Raw genomic sequence first — 24,536 nt, forward strand, 5'->3', positions numbered from 1 at the left:
AAACGAAATCTAAAATTCTAATTTTTATTCCAGTTTCCGAATCAAAAAATCTAATAATGGTTGGAAATAACTTTATATCCTTATGATACGATGCATCAGAATATATGGATATAAAATTAATTTTTTCTAGAGTTTTGTTTAATTCTGAAAATGCATATGGAGAAAGCACATTCCACACAATTGCCTCGGATTTTGTTCTAGCACAGGCAAAGTTTTTGTTGATTAACTTTTTGACAACTTGTGATGTATGGTCCATAGACCTGAAGGAATGATTGTGATTAATAGCATGAAAAGACCTAAGTCCTTCTGCTAATGCTAATTTCTTTTCTTCGTCTCCATAAGCTGTTTTCCGAAAAAATTCCTGTATTTTGGAGGAAGATGAAGCAGTATTTAAATATCTTTTATGTTTCTGTGTCTCCAAGTGCTTTGAAATATCATTCTTCCCGCCTCACGAAATAGAAAAGTCACCATTACATTTCTCACATTTTACCATGTACTCGCTTTTGGTTTTTTTAGTAAAAGGAAATTCACTTCTTAGATCATCGTTGAATTTGCATCCTCTTTTCTTACTCATGTTAAAAATTTAAATTATATTATAAATTCTATACATATTGCTTAAAAACACAGCAAGTAGGTACATAATTACATGAACATATTTTGTTAGTTTATAAATTAAATTGTTATAAAGTAACTATTTTTAATTATTTTAATTTTAATCCTATATTTCTTTCTAAATAATAATACTAGTATTATTTTTTCTCTGAATTTTCCATAACGAAGTCATAAGTGTGTCACTTTCAAGGCTGGCACTAGACTTTTTGGCACCACTATAAAATATAAATAATACGAGTACTGTCTGCTAAACTCAAGAAAATTTATGTATTTATGAAATACATAAATTATTTACCTAAATTATCTGAATAACTGATTTGTTGACATCATTTGTTTAGCACTAGCCGGTATCGTCTGAGAGACAGTTACAAAATGTTTTCGTCGTTGCCAATGCCAAAAAATGCCATTGTTCAAGTCCAAACAATGGTGGTCAAATTCTAACAACTGATCAACAATGCGAACTTTGATAAGCAGTTCTTGATAATCAGTTCTCAACAATTATTTATTATTAAAGTTTAATATAAAATTAACAAAAATAATATAAAACTCATATCCTGGCGAAATAGCCACATGGCAGCCAAAAATCGTATTTTCCCTTTCCGTTCTCCCGCCGTTCCCTAGCTTGTCGTGCATTCTTTCCAAAAATCGGGACTTGTTTAAAACGCAGCGGGACGCGGGACAAATTGTTAAATATCCGGACTGTCCCGCCAAAAGCGGGACCTCTGGTCACCTTAACAACCACCACCTTTAAAATGGACTGAGAGAATGTCCAATGACCCTTTCAGGAATAGACGATCCAATATCTGCTGTAATTGTCAGGCCTCGGCTCTTACTGATGCGCGTTCCCAGGAGACAGTCATTACTGAGAAACGTTCAGATAAGGGCTCTTCAGGGCGGCGCTGTTGTGTAGGCTTTGCACTGACAGGCACCCGGCCCACCACCGGTCACAGGAGAAAGGTGGGGCTGTAAATATTTACAGCTTCGGAAACGCTGTGGGCGTTTGGATTCCGGGCGGCGGGCTGGCCTGGTTTGGTTTAATAAACGCCCCCAAACCAGAGGCTGTAACCAGGTGCCTAACGTATCCGAGGAAACCGCGGAGAGACCGGAAGTGGCTCTGCCCCTCTCTAACAGGGCCCCCAGAGGACTTCCGTTTCCTGCCGCTGGTAATTGGACTCGGCCGCTTCTCGCGGTTTTACCAATTGCCATCGCTTAGCAAATCCCGTACCGCGCCCCTTCGGAGAGGCGGGGTTAGAGCGGAGGTGCCACGTCATGATTGGCTGCGGCGCTCGACGAACGCGGTTGCGGGGAGCTGGAGCGTCCTTGCTCCGTAGTGATTGGTTGCCGACCGGCCGGGCGTCTGGCCCGCCGGAGAAGTGACTGCCTCTGCTGCCGGAGAGCCATGGGTCGGGCGGCCAAGGTGACCGCGCTCGTGTGGGGTGGGGTGGGCGTGATGCCGACGCGGCATTGTGAAGATCGTCTGGGGTCTCTGTAGCTGGAGTGCCGGACTGTCCACTGCGGACGTGGCCGTGTTTCCCGAGGACCCTGGCGACCCTCTAGCGGGGGTGGTGGAGGATTTGTGCAGGTGTGACGGCGGGAGGGACGCACCTGTGTGGTGCTACGGGGGACCGAGTATTTATCCGCCAACAAACCTGCCAGTTGGGTTCGCTCCAGTCACTTCTCCAGACCGAGTGTGTGTCGAGGGACCCATTCGACATCCCTTGGCAAGTGTCGGGGACGCCAAAGGCACTGGCGACCTATCACCACCCCGCGAGGTGCAAGCTTTATTCGTATAACCAGATGATGCACAGATGTCTGGGACCCAAGGAAGACACGCCCAAACGAAATCGCTTTTGCCCAAAGTAACGCTGTCCTAGACAGTGGAAGCTGGTGAGGCCTGCATGTTGTCAGTGAGATTGGAAAGTGCTAGCCTTGACTGGGCCCCACTTCTGGGCGCTTGCCTTCAGATTCCTGTTTCTTGTCAGCTTGGTACCCGTTCCTGTGCCCTGCACAGTTCTCGGGCTAGCCTTCCCTAACCTAATGCCATCAACAGGGCCAGTTGGGACCCATTCCTGTCACTTGCAGGCACTGGTCTGGTCAGCTGCAATATGGTGAGGAAAAGACATGCTTGTGGCTGGTAATAATAAGGAGCTTCATCATTTACTATTGAACTTGGTGTGTTCAGCACCGGTGAAACAATTCTCAAGGATTAGTCACTCAAAAATATACTGCACATTAGACTGGGTTCTCTAGAGAGGCAAAATAAGTGGTGCTTTTAGAGAGAACAGTGTCCATTAAGAAAAATGCTCACACAGTTGTAGAAGCAATTGTGTCCCGTTCATGTTCCATTTGTCACATGTTAAGCTTGAGGCTTCTGACACTTAGCTTTGGGGATGATGAATCCAAGATTGGTGGGAACACTACAGGCTGATACTAGGCTGTAGACTTAGAGGCAAATGAATCCAAGGCCCTAATGGCTCCCAGGATTGGCAGGCATAACATGGCTCAAGTCTAAAGAACTAAAGATGGATGCGCCAGATGCAGCAAGCTTTGCAGTGTCTGCTGACGTGGGAAGTAGATTTCTCCCACCTCCATCAAAGTCGCTTTCAATTACATTAGGGTTGTCACCTGAGTTAGGGGCTTGCACTGTATCCTAATCTGTCCACAACTGCTTGGCGACTCTTAGCAATTCTATCATGGAGTTACTTGATTATATTATGTTAGATTACATCATAGGGTAGGCTCCTCTGAGAAAGCACTGAGATTCCTGGCTCAAGCAAGTTGAAACAACCTAACCATCTGCAAGTGTCCATAATAACTACTTTCAGTCTGTAGTACCGATGCATAACATACAACAGTAAATAGTTTGGGGTTTAGGGTATTTTAATCTTCTTTAAGGATGTCTAGCAAGGAGGAATATTTTAGATGATTACTAGTTTAAATTGTGTTAAGTGCATTAAACTGAAAATATGTGTTTTATGAGGATAGAACTGGGATTTAACCAATTTATCAAAACCAAACTTGTACCATCCAGTTACTTCTGTCTGTAGCAAATCTATAAGAGCCCTGGTGACTCAGTGGTTACATGTTGGGCTGCTAACTTCAAGGTCAGCAGTTTGAAACCACCAGCCAGTCCTTGGGAGAAAGACTAGAAGTCCTACTCCCATAAGGAGTTACAGTGTTGGAAACCCACAAGGACCGTTCCAGCAGCTCTTTAGGTTGGTGTGAGTCGGAGATGACTCGACTTCTACGGCAGTAAGTTGGGTTTTTTTTTAGTATAGTAACCCTGTAAGACAGAGTAGAACTGGCCCTGTGGGTTTTTGAGACTGTAAGTCTTTACAGGAGTAGAAAGTCTCATCTTTCCCTCAGATCACCTAGTGGTCTTGGACTGCCATAGGGCTTCTATTTGGAGAGACTCACAAAAGATTTTCCAGTTAAGTATAAATTAAGATGATTCTAGGAGAAATTATCCTTGAAGTAGGAAATTGCTTGGAAAGTGTGGATAAATAGCATTCATTTTAAAAACACTCTTTGATGAGGCCTACCATGATTAGGGAGCACCTGTGTGTTAACGGTTAACATGCTCAATTGCCACCAAAGGTTTGAGTCCACCCAGACCTGCATTGGGGAAAAGGCCTGGCAATCACTCACCCCCACCCCCACCCCCGATATAGCCATTAAACACCCTGGGACCACAATTGTAGTATAACACACCTGAGGTAACTATGAGTCCGAATCAACTCCATAGCAACGTAACCAGCTGTGGAATAAAGCTGTACTAAGTACAGAGCATGCATTGGTGATCAGGAGCCTTTAGCAAAGTATGGAACAATAGCTAGTAACATGCAGTGCTCTGGCAGGATCTGTGCCCAGAGCTGGGGGTGTACTTGGGGGCGAGAGGGAGGCCTTGTAACAGACTCAGAAGAGCTAAGGAAGTGAAACCTATCTGAAGTGAAGCCCGGTACAGAAATGACATGATATATCTGTAAAATTAGCTAGTTGGCAAAATGCTTAATGATTTTTCCAAGTTCCCAGTAACTGGAAATGTCAGATACAAACTGATCTAACTAAAACTTACGTACATGCTACTCTGACTTCTTTCATCAGTGGAAGTTAATGAAGGGAAGACCATCAGGTCACCCGGCTTTCTGGATTTTAGTAAAAGTTTACATCTCCAAGGCTGTAATGATGGGTTTTTTTTTATCATTTTTTCTCACTTCTCAATCCTATGCAACCTATGTCATTACCACTCTTGCAATTTAAACTTCCTCGGTTTCTGGGATGCTCTCTGTTCTACCTTTTGTCTATCTCTGATCACTCCTTTAGTTCAAGACTTACAAAAAAGTTACAAAAAATTATACACAGTACCCTCAGCTTCCCAAACGTTTAACATTTACTAGACTTGCTTTATTGTTCTCTTTTAATTTCTCCTTTGTCAAATACTAATTTATCTTGCTATCGTTTGCATTGGATGTTTCCCAAGGTCTGTTCTCAATAATCTCCTGCCTCTACTTTCTCTTCCTGCTGATTTTCTCCGACTTTGGTCTCCAAGGCTCGCTTTCACTGATAGCGTAATCTACAACTCTACTACTACTGACTGCTCTGAACTTCAACATTCCTATTCAGCATTATTGCCATCATCTTGAATTGAATATGATAAATAGATAAATAATCCGTATTTTCTTTTTCCTAAGTTCTTTTAAACTTCATGTTTCTTTTTATGTCTCCAGTGTTCTCCCTGATTGGAAACTTTGAACGTATCTTTGACTCTTTCTCTTGGTCCTAACCTTCCAATTGCTGTCAGGGGCCATGGAGTTGTTTTCCAACTCGTGTACAGCAGAATGAAGCGCTGCTGGCCCTGCGCCATCCTCACACTGTTCATGATTTTAAAATATATTTGGGTTGGGTTCTCTTAGAGAGTGAAATTTATACATTCAAAACTCACTTGAGGACCTGCTCAAAAATATACTACCTTCCCAGTCAACAAAATATGAGTGTGATGAAATCTTTCCCCACACGCAGCAATGCTACTGCCAGGGGGTTCACCTCCCTTCTCTTCGTCCTCAGCCGTTGTTCTTATGTCCGAGCCATTGGTGCAGCCACTGCGTCAGTCCATGTCATCAGGGCCGCCCCTTTTCACGGCCCTTCTGGTCTACCAAGCATGAATGTCATTTCCCGCGGGCTGCAGACAGTGTTTGCACATAGGGTGGCTAACTGCAAGGTCAATTCTAACCCACCTGCCTCTCAAGAAAAAGACGTGGCGTTCTACTCCCATAAAGCATTACAGTCGAAAACTCTCCATCCTGTCCTATAGGGTGGCCATGAGTGGCATCAACTCAATGGCAGTGAGTCTGGAGGGTTTTTTTGGTGTCCTGGTAACTTGTCTAAAGAACTTGAGGTCTCTGAACTAGTCTTCTTCCAAGACAGATTTGTTTGTTCTTTTGGCAGACCGTGGTACTTTCAATATTACATACCAGCACAATAATTTAAATGCATCAATTTTTGTTTCATTTTCCTTATTCAATGTCTAACTTCCTTAGACAATTGAAAATATCGTAGCCTGGAGCAGGCCCACCTTAATTCTCAAAGTGATATTATTTTCTCTTCAATACAATAATGAGGCCCTGGGCAGCAGATTTGCCCAGCGCAATATATATTTTGATTTCTTGACATTTTGCTTCCATACACGTTTGTTGTGGATCCTAGTAAAATGAAATCTTTCATAATTTCAATAACTTTTCTGTTTTTCATGATGTTGCCTGTTGGTCCAGTTGTGAGGATTTTGGTGTTCTTTCCATTGAGTTGTGATCCATACTGAAGGCTGTGATCTTCATCAGCAAGCGAGGTTATGTCACCTGCACATCCGAGGTTGTTAATAAGACTTGCTACAATTCTAACACTGGCTCGTCATATAATCCAGCTTTTTTGGGGTTATTTGCTCAGCCTGCAGATTAAATGAAGTCCTATATTCGTTTCTTAAGATTACTGTAACAAAGTGCCACAAACTGGGTTACTTTAAAAATCCAAAATCAAGGTGTGCCCGGGGGTGGTTCCTTTTGGGGCTCTGTGGGAGAAACCACCCCATGCATCGCTCCTAGCTACTGATGGTTGCCAATAACTTTAGGTATTCTTTGTCTTACAGATGCACCCTGTCGCTCTATGCGTCCATCTTCCTATCACTAGCTTCTCCGTGCCTCTGTGTGTCCACGTCTGTTTGTTTCATAAGGAAATGCTAACTGGATGGGATGCCTACCCTAATCTAATATGACCTCATCTCAAGCCGTACCTTAACTTTATCTATAAAGACCCGATTTCCAAATAGTGCCACGTTCTAAAGTTCCACGTGGCAATGAGTTTTGAGAAGACTATTCGATCTTGGACTGGAATGGTGGCAGTAGGCAAGGAGAGAAAGGAATAGGGGAGGTGGCAGATGTGGCGGGGGAGGGGAAGAAGAGGGACTATCACTTCTGTCTATTTCAGATTTTTAAAGTGTAAAGATAAACAAGAGATTCCTGGCTTGAGACATATAGCAGATGACGGCCTCTGTTGCTGAAATTGAGACGACGAGGAGGAGCAGTGTGGGGAGACAATCAGCAATGTGGGGAGACAACCTTGGGCTCCTTTCCTTTTGAATATGAAAAATACAGGAAATGGTCTTCCACCTTTCACTAAAGCTTCTTCCCGCTCTCTTTTTTTATGAATCAAAATGCCAGCTTCGTTTCTCTCTTTTTTCTTACACATATGCAATCTATTCATGCATTCTCAGCAGTCCATTTCTCTTTTGAGATGTTATAATCGTACTAACTATCTGAAAAACCTCCCTTTGGGCTCTCTTGAACTGTAATAAGTTCATGACTTTGTGTTCCCTCTTGATGGTAAATGGAGACCTCAGTGTGTTTACTCTCTCTAGTCGTGCTTCTCCTACCTATTAAGAGCTATCTGCTTTTATAGCTGAGTTCTAGCTAACCTTGTACCAATAATTCTTGCCTTATCTAGGAAAATATAGAAAGTGAATGTGCATAAAGTATATGAAGCTAATACAAACCAAAGCTCAATAAAGATCTTAAACAACAGTAAAAATTCCACATCTTACGATTTATTTATGAAAGTAAATACAGACCTTTGACATAAATATTAATCATATCCAGCCATGTTTCAAAATATACCTTGCTCACCACATAGTGACATCTGTGAGAGAAATGCAAGAGTGATTCAGGGTTAGGAAATATTGACAACATAACTTATTACATCATCAATTAAAGGAGGGAAAAAGTTGGGTTGTACCAACTCATGGCAAAAATCAAAGTTGGGAACTTTCAATTCAGTACCCAGTCTTCATTAAAACTCTGAAAAAGAAAGAAAAATGTACAGAACCTACATAAGGAAACTTGTCAAGTGTTGTGAAAGGAAGGGAAATAAGATCTGTGTAAGTGGAGACGCCAGTCTTATCCTGGGTAACAGCTGTCACTCTGAGTGCTGTATTTTGACCGGATGTGGGACTTACCAGTCTTCCTGGAAGTGGGAGGGACTTACAGCTGTGTTTCCAGAGGTTTTTCTACACGACTGAGAAAACGTTATTGTTCTAAGAACAGGGCAGTTTAGAAAACTGGTGGGCCTGTGTTTGAGGTAGCTAAAGTATCACCTGGGGTCCTCTGACACTCGCTGTTGGACATGAAACTTAACACCATAAACATGGTGCCCTTCCCAATTTATTGTTTTTATTTTATTGGGGGCAATTACAGCTCTTATAACAATCCATATATCAATTGGATAGAGCATATTTGTACATGATAGTGGAGGGGAGGAAGCATTAAAGAGCTAGAGGAATGTTGTGTGTTTTGTCGGTGCTATACTGCACCCTGGCTGGCTTGTCCCTTCCTTGTGACCCTTCTGTGAAGGGATATCCAATTGTCTACAGAAGGGCTTTGGGTCTCCATTCCAAACCCTCCCCCCATTCACATCGAAATGATTGTTTTGGGGGGTCCTTTTATGCCTGATACTTGATCCTATTGACACCTCATGATCACATGGGTTGGTGGGCTTCTTCCATGTAAGCTTTGTTGCTTCCCTGCTAGATGGCCACTTGCTTAATTTCAAGCCTTTAAAACCCCAGACACTATATCTTGTAATAACCAGGCACCATCAGCTTTCTTCACCACATTAACTTATGCACCCATTTTGTCTTCAGTGATCCTGTCGGAAAGGTGAGCATCACAGAATGCCAGGTTATTAGAACAAAGTGTCCCTGCATTGAGAGAGAACTTGAGTAGACGCCCAATGTGTATCTGCTACCTCAATTACCTATAAATATATGTACACAGATCTATATCCCTATTGTTATATATTAACATATCTGCATATGTACATACTACGTTTATACTTCTATAAATGTCTTTTGCCTCCTGGTTATTTCCTCTATTTCCTTTTACTTTCCTCTTGTCCCACTGTCATATTCGACCTTCATTCGGCTCTCTGTACTTCCTCTCAGCTACACTGCATTTGATTGAACCCCACCAGTCTTTCTTTGCCCTCCTGGCCAATGATTTTAGATCTCTTGTTGTTCCCTTGCCCAATGTATTGTTATATGTAAATAATATATTTGTATGTGAATTAGTACAATTACAATCAGCGTTGTTTGGGGAATTAAAGTGGATCATATTATGATAGATTTTAATGGAAACTGATTATAACAAATACGTACTCAACTATCTGGTTTGATACCTTACAGAGGAATTAGTTCACTTTTTAACTATCTTTATATTTTTTCTATATTCAAACCACTTTTTCTTGCTCTTTGTAAACAGAACTTTTTTTTCTTAACAATGATCAGAAAGTTGTTTTTAGTAAACCTTAGTTTTCACCAGGTATTCTGAAAACAAGCAGAAAGGAATGCTGTTTAAGTCTTACCATGTAGTTATATTATGGAACTAAAGGGGTGTTTTGTTTCTGGCTTTGTAAACAGGTTTTACAGCTCTTCAAAACATTGCACAGGACCAGACAACAAGTTTTTAAAAACGATGTCAGAGCACTAGCAGGTAAATCTACTGATCTTTAACCCCTCTGGGGAAATGTCCTCCGTCGCCATCTCTGATAAGGGCTTTGAACCTGCCAAGTAACTGCTAATCTGTTTGACCTCTTCCCTAAAGTGGTTATGTTTCATAAAGATCAGTCTTATTTGAGGAGAAATGTTAAAAGGTCCACTCTTCATAGAGAATGGGGCAGGGGAGGTGTGTGTCAGAATGTCAGTGTTCTCCATTGCCTGCCTTGTGTTGAAGGCATTAAACTCATTTTCTTACTGTGTAATCAAATTTTCACATTCTCTAAGACTAGATGCCACCTTACTGTCAATGCTGTGTGTCACTCTGGACATCACAGCTTCTCTGAAGGATAATCTAACCCAAATGATTTCACATTGAACATCCCGTCCTGCTTGTGGAAGTGGCAGTCACGGCGCTACAGCTTTGGTTCTGTGTAGATCATGTTCAGTGTGATGCTCAGACACTTCTTTCTTTTTAATCATTTTATTGGGGGCTCATACAATTCTTATCACAATCCATCCATCCATCCATTGTGTCCAGCACATGTGTACATTTGTTGCCATCATTATTCTCAAATCTCAGACACTTCTAAACCTTAAGAGTCTCCATTGTCTCTATAAATTCAATTTTTTTTGTTTTTGGTAATTTTCCAAAAAGTTTATGAAGTAGTAAAGTACAAAGCTGATGTTCTTTGCATTTTACATAAGTTTCTCATTTAATTCATATAAATATCACATGAAGTAGTTACTATTATGATGCCAATTTTTATAGATGAGAAAAAATGGTAAATGTGTAACCATTTGTCCCCATTTCATAAGAAGCCAAACTCTTAGCCACCTTTAACCTATGGCCCTCAAGTTGATTCCAATGCATAGTGACTGTGTTAGTCCAGGTTGACTAGAGAAATAAATTCGTAGACATTCATATGTGTATAAGAAAGAACTTTATATAAAAGAGCAATTGTATCTTGAGAAAATATCCTATCCCAGTCCAGATCAAGTCCATACTTCCAATATTTGCCTATATGTCCGATACAAGTCCTTAAATTCCTCTTCAGACTCAAGCAGCACATGCAATCATGTGAAGGCAGGGAGGTCCCAGACCAGTGGGTAGATGCTCTAGTGGATGCACTGGCAGTGGAAACATCTCAGTGCTTTCACGAGTCTCCACATGGTCTCCTCCAGCTCTCTGAGTGTCTCAACAGCAGGAAAGGGAAGGCAGAGAGTCCCACACCAGGGAGGAAGAAGAATTCTCAGGAGAAGGCCGTGCCCACACAGAGGCATGATTGGCTATGACCTGATTGGCAGGCTAGACTCCACCCCTTCACTCAAGTTGAGAGATTATGTAACTGCCACAGTGACCCAGTAGGACAGAGTAAAATTGGCCCCGTGGGGTTTCCAAGGCTGTGAATCTTTATGAAAGCAGACTGCCACATCTTTCTTCCAAGGAGCAGCTGATGGGATTGAACCACTGACCTTGAAATTAGCCACTGAGCACTTAAGCACTACATCACCAGGGCATCCCTCTTAACTACCTTACATACTGAAATGTATTAGGCATAGAACAAGGGTTTTTTGGTTATTCTCCATCAACATCCTATATTATTGTGGCTTTAGATTTTTTTAAGTGAAATAATTGTAAGGACAGCCAACACTTGCTACATTTAACTTCCCTAAGGGTTGTTCCCTTGATGCTCACAGCAAACCAGTGAGGCAGTGTGTCAGTCAGATGAGAATGAATGGTGTGCTTGTGTCGGCACTAGCGCTTCGCTGTTGTGTAGGCGCAGACGTGCCATTTATCACTCGATTTACACGCCATCCAAAGCTCTCAAAATTATAGATATGCCTTCGTGGCTGTTTTATCTTTATTTTTATGAGTGCTCAGATAGTTTTAACAACTTGTGCATAGTGAGTTTTGCCACACTGGGGAAAAAAGACTTTTTTATCTAAAGCCTTAAATTTGTAGAAACAAAATATTAAACGGGATTTGATTGAATCTGATAGAAATACACAAGTCAAAAGGGGGATAAAAAAGCAGAAGACAAAAATATATTTGTGGTAAAGGTTTATGCTCAGTTTAAGTACAAATTTGCCAGCCTACTAGAGCTCTCCACAAGATTGATTTTTTTTTTTAAGATTTCCTTAAGAAATTTCTTAGAAGAGTCACAAGGAAGAGACGAGCCAGTCAGGGAACAGTATAGCACTGATGAAACACAACTTTCCTCTAGCCCTTTAATGCTTCCTCACCCACTGTCATGATCCCAGTTCTACCTTACAAATCCAGCTAGACCAGAGGATGTACACTGGTACAGATAAGAGCTAGAAACACGGAAAATCCAGGACCAATTTTGAGTTGTGATACCAGGAGGGGAGAGGGAAGGCGGGGGGGTAGAAAGGGAGAACTGATCACAATGATATACATATAACCCCCTCCCAGGGGGACAGATAACAGAAAAGTGGGTCAAGGGAGACATCTGTCAGTGTAAGACATGAAAAAATAATAATTTATAAATTATTAAGGGTTCATGAGGGAGGGAAGGGGAAAATGAGGAGCCAATACCAAGGACTCAAGTAGAAAGAAATGTTTTGAAAATTATGATGGCAACAAATATAAAAATGTGCTTGACACAATGGATGTGTGTATGCATTGTGATAGGAGCTGTGAGAGCCACCAATAAAATTATTTTTTTTAAAGAAGAAGAAATTTCTTTAATTATCTACTTTATTTTGCATGGGCAAAACTGTTCCCCTAATCTATAGAGAAATAGTCATTTGTAATGAGTAACAATCTCATGTGAATTATTAAGAGGGAAATTCATCATTAGAAAATTAAATAATGGTATATTTTTCTCTCTCTAGCAGCCAGAAAAAAGATAAATGAAGAATTCAAAAATAATAAAAGTGAGACATCACCTAAGAAAATAGAAGAGGTAAAGTGCTTGGGTTTTCAGATTGAATGAAGTGCTTCCGCTTCTTGGCAACCAGCGGAAATGAGCATGAGCTTGGTAAAGCGGAGGGGCAGCCAAAAAGCGGGAGGCCCTGGGCAAGAAGGACTGACAACAATGGGTTCCAACACAAGAACATTGTGAGGATGACACCGGGCGGGGCGGTTGTTCACAGGGGCGCTGAGGCAGAACTGACTGGACGGCACCTGCAACCACAGAGGAAATGGTGAAGAGAGAGCCAATCACAACCTTAGCTAACCTTCACTTGGTGTGGCTCACCTTCTAGGGCAGTGGTTCCCAATCTTCCTAAGGCCCTTTAATATAGTTCCTCATGTGTGGTGACCCCCCTCCCCCAACCACAAAATCGTTTTCATTGCTACTTCCTCACTGCCATTTTTGTTGTTGTTAGGAATCAGGTGACCCCTGTGAAAGGGTTGGTCGACCCCCAAAGGGGTCACGACCCACAAGTTGAGAACTACTCTAGGGGTGTCTTTCTATATACCCCAGAGACAGCAAGTTGCCCACTGGATCAAGGATATAGCCATGGCCAAAGCAAGAGCACTAACCGCACAGAAATTCTGTCTTCACCTAAGGCCAGTGACTGAAACTAAGGAGCGATTCAGCCACCGAGCTCAGTTTTCAGCTCAAGTAAGCACTTCCTCCCCCACCCCACCCCTCCTTTTTCCACCTTTGTCTTAGCAGTGGCAATGAACTAGAACCATTCTTGCTTTGATTTCTGTATTTGCATTTTTGGTCACTTGCTCTAGTTGAAGACAATTTATAAGTTCCCTCCACTCCTGTTGAGGCCGTTCCCAACCCACAGAGACCCTGCAGGAACTGCCCCTTTGGGGTTCTGAGGCTGTAGAGCTTTATGGGGGGAGAAAGCCTTCTCTTCATCCCACGAGCACCTGGGGGTCAAACTGCTGACCTTGCCCTTAGCAACCCAGTGGGCCACCCACTACGTTGCCAGGGCTCCTTGTGAGCGCCCGTTACTGTGCACTGGGGACAAACAATGATTCTCCTCCTACATAAAATCCTGCTGCATGTACCTTCCCTCTGTCCATTCAGTGCAACTGTATCCAGCTCCCAATAAATGTAGGAGAGAACTCTTAGGAAGACAATGAAAAGTTGTTTGCAGGAAGTCTTGAGGATTCCAAGAACTGTTTGGATAAAGAGGAAAGTACAAATTAGAGAAATTCTTCCATGTTTAATAACATTCTGATGTGTTAGAAAAATCCCAGGAAAAATACATTTATATTTAGTAAAGAAAAATACTATTTGAAAATACAGTAAATTAACTTAATGAGACAAAATGAGGTTTTCCTTAACTGGATGCTAGAGGAAACGGAATTGATCATTTTTATTATGGCGGTAATTAAAATAAAAATAGACTCAAGTCATGACTTAAAATGTATATAAGTAAATTTATACGATTCAATGGACTGATTAGTAATAACATGGTCATTTAAAACTTTTATTGAAATTATGAAAAAGTTTCCAATTGAGAGCACCCTATAAACTAAATTGGGAAAGTGGACTGCAGTCTTTCAGATTCACTGTACTTGCAGAGCATTCGTTTAGAGTGAATCTGGGAAGTGTGCATTTGTCATACGCAGTGCGACTCCGCATAGGCTATTTGCTGGTAGGCGTCATGTAAGGCCCGTGGCATGTTTTGTCAAATAGGACATTAAGTGATTTGAGCCTTGTGTGAACACCACAGTAGAACCCTAGGAGGGCCTGGTTGCTGGTTCCTGAGGCGGCTGCAGGAGCAAAGCTAGACGAGTGAGCAGGGAGGATACAGATCACACCTGAGCAGCAGGAACAAGCTAGCCTTACCGCCGCCACCACCTACCAGCCAGCTAAACTCAAGAGCCCTGTCCTATGCCTCACCTGCCTATAGGCCACCCAGGGTGCTCTGCTGTCAGATTCCGAGTCTGGGGTCTTTAAAACCATTGGGGGAAAATAATAAACAAAAGGAGAATTGTTTTCCCTTTAAAAACAGAAGGAAATCTTACGGGACCACAGATATACACGTGGCCAGCCATGTATGTATGGAAGGAATCTCAGACATCTAGACTGGTAACCCAGCAGTTCTCAAACTTTTTGGTTTCAAGATTTCTTTACTTTCTTAAAACTGGAGGACTCATAAAGGCTGCAGGGTCCATGGCTTTGAGAATCACCACTGCAGCCCAGTTTCTCATTTCACACTTGATGAGGTCTAACAAAGAGAGCGGGCAATTAACTGAAGGCCACACTCTTGCTGACAGAACCCCGAGATGCAACCCAAGTGTTCTCCCTCCTGACCCAGCGCTCCTGCCAGTGCTCAGGACATCGACTTTGCAAATGAAAGATCCAACCCAAGGAAAACTGCATCTTAAGCACATTGTGCAGTACGCATTCCAACAAAGGCGCTCTAAATTAGTTTTAGAACAAAATAAGGCATGAATCGATGAGAGCTACACCTATGTGCTTATCTGAGTTCTCTGTTCTGCTTGAAATGACTATACAATGTCAGAGGCAGTGTGGTCTAAAACAAATTGTCGTAAGCCTATAGTTTTCAAACATAGTACATTCATGTGAAACACTGGGGCAGGGTGGGGGCAGGCGGGGATGGGGAAAGAGGACAACAGAAAATTGACGTGTTTATTGGTTTGATTTTCTTAACAGCTAATGAAAATAGGATCCGATGTTGAATTGTTACTCAGAAAGTCTGTTATACAAGGTATTCACACAGACCACAATACACTGAGTAAGTAAAACTAAAGAAGATTGATGTAACATCTTTTAAAACATTCAACAGTTACGCTGTGCCTTTAATGCTGAGTAGTAAAATCGTTTGATTTCACCGAGTAGTGTAGTATACATTGTACAGATTTGTAAGGCCACAGTATAAAATGCTAAATTATGAAGCTATTTTGCCAGATTTTTTTTGGTTTGGGGTTTTGATTTTTTGTTTTCCTCTTTTTTTTTCAATCTCGATTATACTGCAAAACTATAATTACAAAAATAATAATGACTTTTATCATACTTATTTGGGGGTCTTAATTTGTCTGATATCACTTACCACTCTCCTAATCTAAGTCTGTTTCTCCAACTTTCACTTCACAAGCAAAGTCCTTTAAATTCCAAAGATCAGGGCTGATAGGACATGGAGATAACAGTGGAGCATCCTCCATTATACCTCCATACTCCTGCTAGAGCTTCAGCAGAATCTCAGTCCACATTATATTTTGGTTTGATATCTAAAGTGTATTTGGTAGGGCGAGGGGAGTGACATTCAAGAACTTTGGATGACTTATCAAAAAACAACAACATGATTGAAGTATAATGTACAAACAGAATGAGCACAGCTTAAAATAATGCCACTCACTGTGTTTTCACAAGGGGAAGTAGCCATGTACCTGACGTCTCTGCTCGACAGCAGTCCCAAAGGCCACTCATGGCTGTGGTCCTCTCAGTCACCCTTCCTGCAAGGGTAACTGATCCTTTTTTACTTTTCCCTGTCCTTATTTTTATCCTCACAGATTAGTTTTGCTCGTGTTTAAACTATACGTAAATGGACGCATAGAGGATTGCTGTTTTGTCCAATGTGTTTCCCTCGGCACTTTGTTTTGGAGCCCCATCTGTGTTGTGTGCAGTAACCTCTGTGCAGCACCATTGTTGAATATGCCTCGATTTAGCCATTGTCCTGTTGTTCACACTGGCTTCCTCCTAATTTAGAACTGTAGTGAATAAGGATGTTCTGAATACTCATCTTGCACGTGCTTTTTCCCTTCCTGCTTATGTCTATTTATACTTATATGCACACACATGCTTATAGACACCAACCAAATACCGAATTCCCTGCCACCGAGTGCATACTGACGCAGAGCAACACCGTAGGACAGGGTAGAACTGCCCTATGCGTTCCTGAGACTGCCTGTTTACAGGAGTAGAAAGGCCCGCATTCCCCCATGGAGTGGGCTGGTGGTTTCGAAATGTCAGCCTGGCAGACAGATCACAGCCCAGCTTGTCATCACTACACCACCAGGACTCTGACTTCTGTACACAGAGGACTTCAAAACATTTGTAGAAAAATGGCATTGTCTTTTCCTTCCATTTGGGTGTATACCTAGGATTGAAAGTTCTGAGTCATAGTGTATGCATTAATTCCACTTTAGTAGATACAACTAACCAGTTTTCCAAAGTAGTTAGACTAAATTTCATTTCCAGTAGCAGTACCAACTATTGCTGTAAATCATAGGTTCCCAAACTTATTTGACCTACTGCCACCTTGACAGAAAACAATGTACTCAGCACCTCGCTGGAAATTAAAAACATTTGTACTATAGCCCATCATCCAGGGTAAAGTGTAGCCGTCTGCCTTTGCATGCCCCCCGGATCATCCCACTGCCCCAGGAGGCAGTATCACCTACTTTAAACTAAAACCACCTCCATCTCCTCCATGTCGACTCATAGTGACCCTCTAGAAAGGGTACAGTGGCCCCTGTGGGCTTCCAAGACTGTAACTTTTTACTGGAGAAGAAAGCCCCATCTTTCTCCCACAGACCTGCTGGTGGATTTGAACTGCATACCTTGCAGTTAGCAGCCCAACGTGTAACCCACTACAACACAAGGCTGCTCCGCTTCGGGAGACATGGCTCTAGATCCTCACCAACACTTGGTACTTTCTCTCTCTTTAATTTAGCCTTTACCTTATGATTTTAATTTTCATTTATCTGTAACTAATGAAATTGACCAACTTTTCATTTGTTTAGGGCCATTTTGAAATTCTCTTATGATATATGTCTTCAGGCTTTTGCCGATTTTGCTATGGGATTATCTGCCTCCCCTGCCTCCTGTCTGCCTTTTTATTTATTGATTTAAAGAAAGTATATATTCTAGATACAAGTCCTCAGTTAGAAATATGTATGGTACGAAGCTTCTTATTTTGTGGTTTGCACTTTTCATTTTGGTGTCTGTGGTGTCCTTCATTTTAATTAAGTCCAACTTATATCAATTTTTTCCTTTCTGATTAGTACTTTTGAGCCCCGTTAAGAAATCCTTAACTATCCCAAGCAAAGGTCATGAAGAGATTCTTCTATACTTTCTTCCAAAAGCTTTCCTGTTGGTCCTTTGCATCAACTTTTGGAGTAAAGAAATTAACTTTGCCCGAAGACTTGTTCTTTGTCCTTGGAGCCTGACAAGGGACCTCCCAAACCTTGGCTTTCCCCAGGCTTGGAAGTGTCTTTGATGAGGATTCTGGACTACACCTAATCGCTCATTACTCCTAGTGGATAGGGGCTGGCTATGCTAGAGAGACCCGCCAAGTGCATCTTATCAGCCTTGTGGCAGTGACCTCAGCATATCAACTGACTCAGGGGAGAGGAGCTAGAATTAGATTAATTAAAGTTCTCGACTCGGAAGCTCTATGAGCTAACAAGGTAGTGAAAGACAGCAGTACACGCGGGAGGATAGTCCATCCTTTCTGGGGACCCTCCCCAACTTTTCCCTGTGCTGCTTTTGATTGGGATCGTTTTCGCTAATAAAATTATAATTTTCTATAGTTTGACCCATAATTCAGGAGCCCTGGTGGCATAGTGGTTATGCACTGGGCTGTGATCTGCAAGGTTAGCAACCACCAGCGGCTCCGGAAAGACTTACAGTCCTGGGCAGTTCTAACCTGTTCTATAGGTTTGGCATGAGTCCACATCAACTTGGTGGCAGTGAGTGGTTTTTATAGCCCATAATCTAGAATGAAGTGTCAGTATCTGCTTTTGCAGCCACTGTGCATCATCCCAGCACCTCTGGGGACAGTATTATCCACTTCAAGCAAACAGCTCTAGCGCTAGTGCCTACAACCTGATCTATGAGAAAATACATTTCTGTTTGTCAAAGCCACCCTTTTGTGGTATTTCTTGTATAATTGCATGAAAAAAACTAAGGTAATGTGAGAGTGGGCAGGGTTCATTTTTAAATATACTTTTCAATATCCAGTTGAATTAGCATCATTTATTGAGAAGGCCATGCATTCCCTACTGCACTGAAGGCTCACCTGTGTCAAGTAACTAGTACATGTGAATCTGTTCCCAGAATTTATAGTTCATCAACTAATCTGGTTTCCTCTCCTTATCATGCTGTCTCCATTACTACAACTTTATAATAAATTGTGATATCTGGACATGTAAATCTAAAGAGCTTTGAAGAGGCAGTTTTAGATAATAAGAATTTACCAGAAATTATTCAAATTATATTTATATGGACAGCAAAAGTAGTTAATCCTCCATTTAAACTTTGTAGTCACAAGCTATGAATCTCAAAATGATCTTTAGTTTCTATTAAATATAACTGATAATTTGTACAGATAATTCCAGCTCAAATGTTATTTTTATGTCAGATAAATACATTTGATATGTATATTTTAAATGTTAGATATGACAAGGTTGATTTAGACTTCTTTTTTTCTTTTGCTTTCTGTATAATTTTATTTTCCTACAGGATCCAAAATGTTAATCTTCATCATGATTAGTGTATCTTGCTCTATTTACTTAATAATGGCTGTTTCTGTCTATTAACATGTGTATATGTAAGCCTCTTTTCTCTATTTTATGTGGCAAACTTGTTATTCTAATTTCTGTTTTAAAAATTACTTCATGCAAAATTCTTCATAATATTTTAATAGCACTTATACAGGCACATAGAGCAAAGAGGAATTTAAATCCTGCTGTTGGGGCTAGAAATGGAAAACTGTGATGGTGTGTTTCCAAAAGACATCGTAACGTGTCCCAACATGAAGAATTAATTGAAAACTGAAATAATCAAATGCTCCTACTTCCTCTGTAAGAACAGTCACATTGTACGCATGAATTCTAAAACCAGTATTTTCTCCCCTCTCAAATCACACCTACATTCAAAATTAAGTATTGAATCCCAAGCAAGAACTTTTTACCTTAACCAATATATTTTTTCCCATTAAAAAAAATTGTCCTTATCCTTCCATGGGACTTCAAGTTTCATTATTATACATAGTTTAACCTTTTGAAAACCACGTCATATTTTAAATCTTTTTTTGAATGGTAGCAATTATTTTCCCCAGATATTTCTACTTTTAGTTTTCTATTACTCTCAGGTGTGTGAATTTGGATTAATCATAGTTTTTTTATTCATAGACCTCTCATCAATGGTTTAGAAACCTCAGACCTGTCTATTACTCGTCAATCCTTAAGGCCTTCACTGGCTCCCAGAACTCCTATCAGTAGGAAGTAGACTGTGACAGCTACAGAGCCTCCCAAAAGGCCCCAAGTAAGGCCATGTTCCCCAGACATGAGAACCAGTAGCCTTTCAGGACATTGGACATTGGAGTGTCTTTAGGTCCCCCAGAAAACACACTTAAACAAAAAACCCAAACCTACTGCCATCAAATTGATTCCAACTCATGGTGACCCTTCAGGACAGAACAGAACTGCACCCTGAGGTCTCTGAGGCTGTACATCTTTATGGGAGCAGACTGCCTCATCTTCCTCCCATGTGATGACTGGTGCTTTCAAAACCACTGACCTTGTGCTTGGCCATCCAGCAGGGCACCAGGCTGCCAGAATAAACTCCATTGATTCCGACTCATGGCAGCCCTATAGGACAGACGGGAACTATGCCTGTGGGTTTCTGAGACTGTCACCCTATGGGAGTTGAAAACCTCATTCTTCTCCCACAGAGCAGCTGGAGGGTTCGAACTGCTGACCTTGTAGTTGGCAGCCCAGCGTATAACAACACACCACCAGGGCTCCCACACACAGCAGAAGGAAACCCTGCTTGTTCTGCGCCATCCTCACAACTGTTCTCATGTGTGAGCCCACTGTGGTAGCCACTGTGTCCATCCATCTCCTTGAAGGCCTCCCTTATTTTCCTGCCCCGCTACTTTACCAGGCATGATGCCCTTCTCCAGACAACATGTCCAAAGTCTTGCCATCCTTGCCCCCACGGAGCACTCTGGCGGTGCAGAACACCAAACGTATTTTATCACAGCAGCTCTGCAGGCTAGAAGGGTGAATTCAAAACATCAACAGGACTCTGCTGTGTTCCTCTCTCCTCTCCACCCGCTTCTCTGCTTATGCTAAGGAAGAGCCTTCCTTGTGTCCTTCAGCTCTGTTGCCCTGGCTGTTTCTTGGTGATCTTTGGTTTATAGGTGGTCCTTACAAGCAGTCTGCCCCCTCAGGTGTGTGGCCCTGTTTCCATAGCCTTTCTCACCATTTAAAACAACACCACTTAACAGGAGGGCCAGGAACGACCCTACTCTTGCATGAACAAAAACTAGTAAGAATACCCCTTATTTCAGCGGTTCTCAACCTGTGGGTTGTGACCCCTCTGGGGGTTGAATGAACGACCCTTTCATAGGGGTCGCCCGATTCATAACAGCAGCAAAATTACAGTTATGAAGTAGCGATGAAAATAATTTTATGGTTGGGAGTCACCGCAACATGAGGAAGATTGACAACCACTGCTTTATTCCAACACAAGGTCATATCAGTCCTGGGGTTAGTACTGAAACATATGTTTTTGAAGGACACAATTCAATCCATATAATTTGTTACCATAAATTTGGAGGGGAGGGTGTATGCCTACATTGAATTTTAATTATTTTAATTATCCTCTCTGTTTTTTTCTTTCAGAATTGGTTCCTAGAAAAGACCTTCTTGTGGAAAATGTGCCCTACTGTGATTCGCCAACTCAGAAACAGTGACTCTCCTAGGACCGGGTCAAGCAGTTGTACTGTGTGATTTAGAAATATAGAACACTGGGAAAAGTTCTGGAAATGTACATCTTTTTCTCTGAACTGGCAGGTTGAAAATGAGTAAACTGAAGAATAGTAACATCATACATCAATTTCAGGCTCAATGGGCCCTGACAATGCAGAACATAGTTAAGTGTTTCCAATGGGCATCAGATAAGCAAAGATTCCATTTTCACTTAAAATCAAACTTTATAAGGTGAAGTAAGTATGTCACATTCACACTTCGTTTACCCTGATTGCAGTATTTTAACCAGTTGGTAGGTTTCCCTTGTGGGTAACAAGAGACATTAAATTGGTCAAAGAAATGAAAGTGACTTTTGTTTCTAAAGCACTAGAATTACCTAGCCGACACGTACTTGTGCGGTTTCTTTTAGGGACAGAGCGTATCTCTGCCTGCTTTTAAAGATACTTCTTATCGGTCTTCTGCCGGGAGGTGAACACAGGTCTTCTGTCGGGAGGTGAACACAGTATCAGAATCCCTGTGGAGTAAAGGCGTTCTCCGCATTCAGGAAATGGTGACCTTGGGTCAAATCAGAATGTGCTGTAATGGAATTAGCTGTGGCCAGGCCACAGCCCGACCTTGTTGTGAACGTGATGTATGTGCTCTTTGTTTTCATCAAGAAAATGACCTTTCTCCTTCCACCTGTCCCATCCCTGATGAGCTCAGGAGGGTCACAAAATGACCTTGCATCCTGTCATCTAAAGCTAGGAACTAGAAAGTGGCATTTAAAAGTGTCTTCTTTCTCTTTTATCTGTGCATCTTTACCATTGTCCGTGTGCTTTCCCATGCAGGATGATTCACCCATTCAGTGATGACGCGGGGCTCTTAATGTTTACAAGATTCCCAATACAAGCTTTGCTTACTGGCAAAACTTACCGTTGTGTCCGTATTGCATGTTAAATGTCATGCTTGAAAATAATTTTAGAAGACCTGGAATGTATTAAAAGTGTTTACACCAGTCATCTCCATCTGTAAGGGAATCCTGGTGGCGCACTGGTTAAGTGCTCAGCTGCTAACAGAAAGGTCACTGCTTCAAACCCACCAGCCGCTCCTCGAGAGGAAGATGTGGCAGTCGACCTCCATAAAGATTTATGGCATCAGCAACCCTATGGGGCAGTCTGTAACGTAGCAGTGAGTCAGGATTGGTCTTTTTGGTTTCTATGTAACTGTAAACTACCCTTTTATTGCCTCTTAATACTTTTAAGATCTGTTAGTATTCTAAGACATAGATTCTATGTTAGAGCTGAAAATCTGAGCACTAGGTTTGCAGAAGGCTACGGTTCCCAGTGGGAGCTAAATTGATCGTAAGTGTCCACAGAAATTGAGCCTCCATTGAGTTCTTCCTCAAGCACTGTCCTCAGTCAGAGGGTGCTTGCTGAGACTCTACTGGCCAGCCAAGGAAGGACAGTGACAGTGTAGCCCTCTGGATCTGGCCTGGGCATGCCCTGATGGAACTCTAAGTACTGGGGCCACGTGGTTCCGAGACATAACCCAGCCAACGTGGTTGGAAGGCCCTGAACCCATCTCGTCATTTGCAGTAGTGTTTGTATCTTAGTCATGTCCCTGTCCATGCCTGATGTCCACCTGTGGCTGTGATGAGTCAGTCTGCCACCAGTCATGACCTTGGGACGATTTCCTTCATGTACATGCCCTCTGTATGCAGCCACGTGGCTGGGACTCCTTGGGACACTATTATGGCCTCAGATTTGTGATCTCCTTCATCTGAATGATTCGTATTTATGTGTCTTGTCTTTGACCTTTGGTTTAATAAAGGGGTCGCTATAAAGTATATTTGATTTAGGGTGTCTTTTTCCCCCTGTATAAGTTCCCTGATTTGCTGTGATTGATGTTTGTACTATGAATTTTGAGTAAAGTTGGCAGACATATTCATCATTCATCATTTAAACATCTCACTAGAGTTTTGTTTTGAACAAACTGGTTCTTAGCAGGAGCTTGCCTTTAAGTCTTCCTGAAGAAAACTTTGCCTGTTCCTGTGCAAAGTTTATGATCATGATTTGAGTCTGTTTTTCTGACTTAATGTGTCGATCTATGTTATTGAAGTCTTTCCTCATCTCTGTGGATCCTTTGCATTCCCAAATGCACCAGCCTTTTCTATTGATTGGACTTTCCTGATGCATTCAAGTTTACATTCTGAGCATCCTGGTTTGCAAAGGGCTATGGATAACAGTGAGATCCCCAAATCCATTTGCAGAGCCCCCACATAGATTACATTTCCATTAAATGCTTTCTGTTCATTGACAAGGATGTGGATAATCCTGCCCTCAGGATTGGAAGTCGGGAGTGCCTTGAAAAGTAGGTTTCCTCCACCCTATACCAGTCAGCCTGGGAGGGGCAGTCTCTCACTGGAGGGGTCACATGGTCTTGAGCCTTCTCACCTTCAGCCGGACCGAGGTGCTGACTGTGGCTATGTCAATATCATAGAGCTTCTTCACAGCCTCTTTGGTGCTTGTTGGCCTTGACATTCACACTGAACCCAAGTGTGTTGTTACCTTCGATCCTCTTCATGAAAGACTCCGTGGTCCAGGGGAACTTGATGAAGGCAGGTGCTCCAGCTTGTTTCTCCTGGGCACAGTCTGAGGGCATTTGGGCTGCCTTCTTAGCCTCAGGATCTTGGGCCACCAGAAGGTGGGTGACATGCGGATCTGCTTTTTTTGTGTGTGCCCCGTCCCCAGCTTGACCTTCTTGACCTTTAACGCTTTTACTTTGGCTTCCATTTGGGGCGGGGGTTGGGGTGGGAGGGAGAGCTTCCTTTGCCTTCAGCACCATCTTCGTAAAAAGGTGAGAATTTGAGGGGCTTTTTCCTGTATTTTCTCCTCTGCGGCACCATCTGTTGTGTCCCTGGCCAAAACTAGAGCCATATTGTCCTCGGTGGTTTGCCTGGCAGTGCTACGCAAGCACTTGGCTGCTAACTGCTCTCGGTCACATGGGGTCACTGAGGCAAAGTGACCTCAGCTGCATCTAACCCCAACAATGAAGCGGAGTAAACACCTTCGGGATCCGTGTCGAAGGCCACTATCAATTGTTTCTACAGTCGAGAAAACACAAGTAAACATCTTTCTGGCATTCTGTTTTCAGTCTGATGTCATTGTCTGTTATCCATCGCGGGCCCTCTCCACCATAGTAGTTTATCCTAACACGGTGGCTTAAGGGGGCCCC

At 42.2% G+C, this 24,536-nt stretch overlaps 1 protein-coding gene across 11 annotated transcripts; it reads left to right on the forward strand.

Annotated features, from left to right (window-relative positions):
• Positions 1 to 1,901: 1,901 nt before the first annotated feature.
• Positions 1,902 to 23,235, forward strand: LYRM7 (LYR motif containing 7). Of its 11 annotated transcripts, none has more exons than XM_075541496.1 (6): positions 1,902 to 2,029; positions 9,572 to 9,644; positions 12,506 to 12,576; positions 13,099 to 13,239; positions 15,259 to 15,340; positions 21,237 to 23,233. In XM_075541496.1, exons 1-6 carry the CDS (start codon positions 2,012 to 2,014, stop codon positions 21,305 to 21,307), a joined length of 456 nt encoding a protein of 151 aa, XP_075397611.1. In that variant the 5' UTR covers positions 1,902 to 2,011; the 3' UTR covers positions 21,308 to 23,233. The 11 variants fall into 11 exon arrangements, 8 of the variants coding, with proteins under 8 accessions (XP_075397611.1, XP_075397612.1, XP_075397613.1 ...); XM_075541497.1 differs by having other exon boundaries at positions 12,509 to 12,576; XR_012782839.1 differs by lacking the exon at positions 1,902 to 2,029 and adding an exon at positions 2,041 to 2,194 and having other exon boundaries at positions 13,001 to 13,239; positions 21,237 to 21,292.
• The last annotated feature ends 1,301 nt before the right edge of the window (positions 23,236 to 24,536 follow it).

This window comes from Tenrec ecaudatus, chromosome 2, assembly GCF_050624435.1.
Source record: "Tenrec ecaudatus isolate mTenEca1 chromosome 2, mTenEca1.hap1, whole genome shotgun sequence".
NCBI classification, from domain to species: domain Eukaryota; kingdom Metazoa; phylum Chordata; class Mammalia; order Afrosoricida; family Tenrecidae; genus Tenrec; species Tenrec ecaudatus.

What these genes read in the sequence shown, in the direction of transcription:
- LYRM7 (XM_075541496.1), top strand. An exon ending in CACCTAAGAAAATAGAAGAG is followed by an intron (nt 12,577 to 13,098) that starts GTAAAGTGCTTG and finishes TATATACCCCAG; the next exon opens with AGACAGCAAGTTGCCCACTG. An exon ending in CACAGACCACAATACACTGA is followed by an intron (nt 15,341 to 21,236) that starts GTAAGTAAAACT and finishes TTTTTCTTTCAG; the next exon opens with AATTGGTTCCTAGAAAAGAC.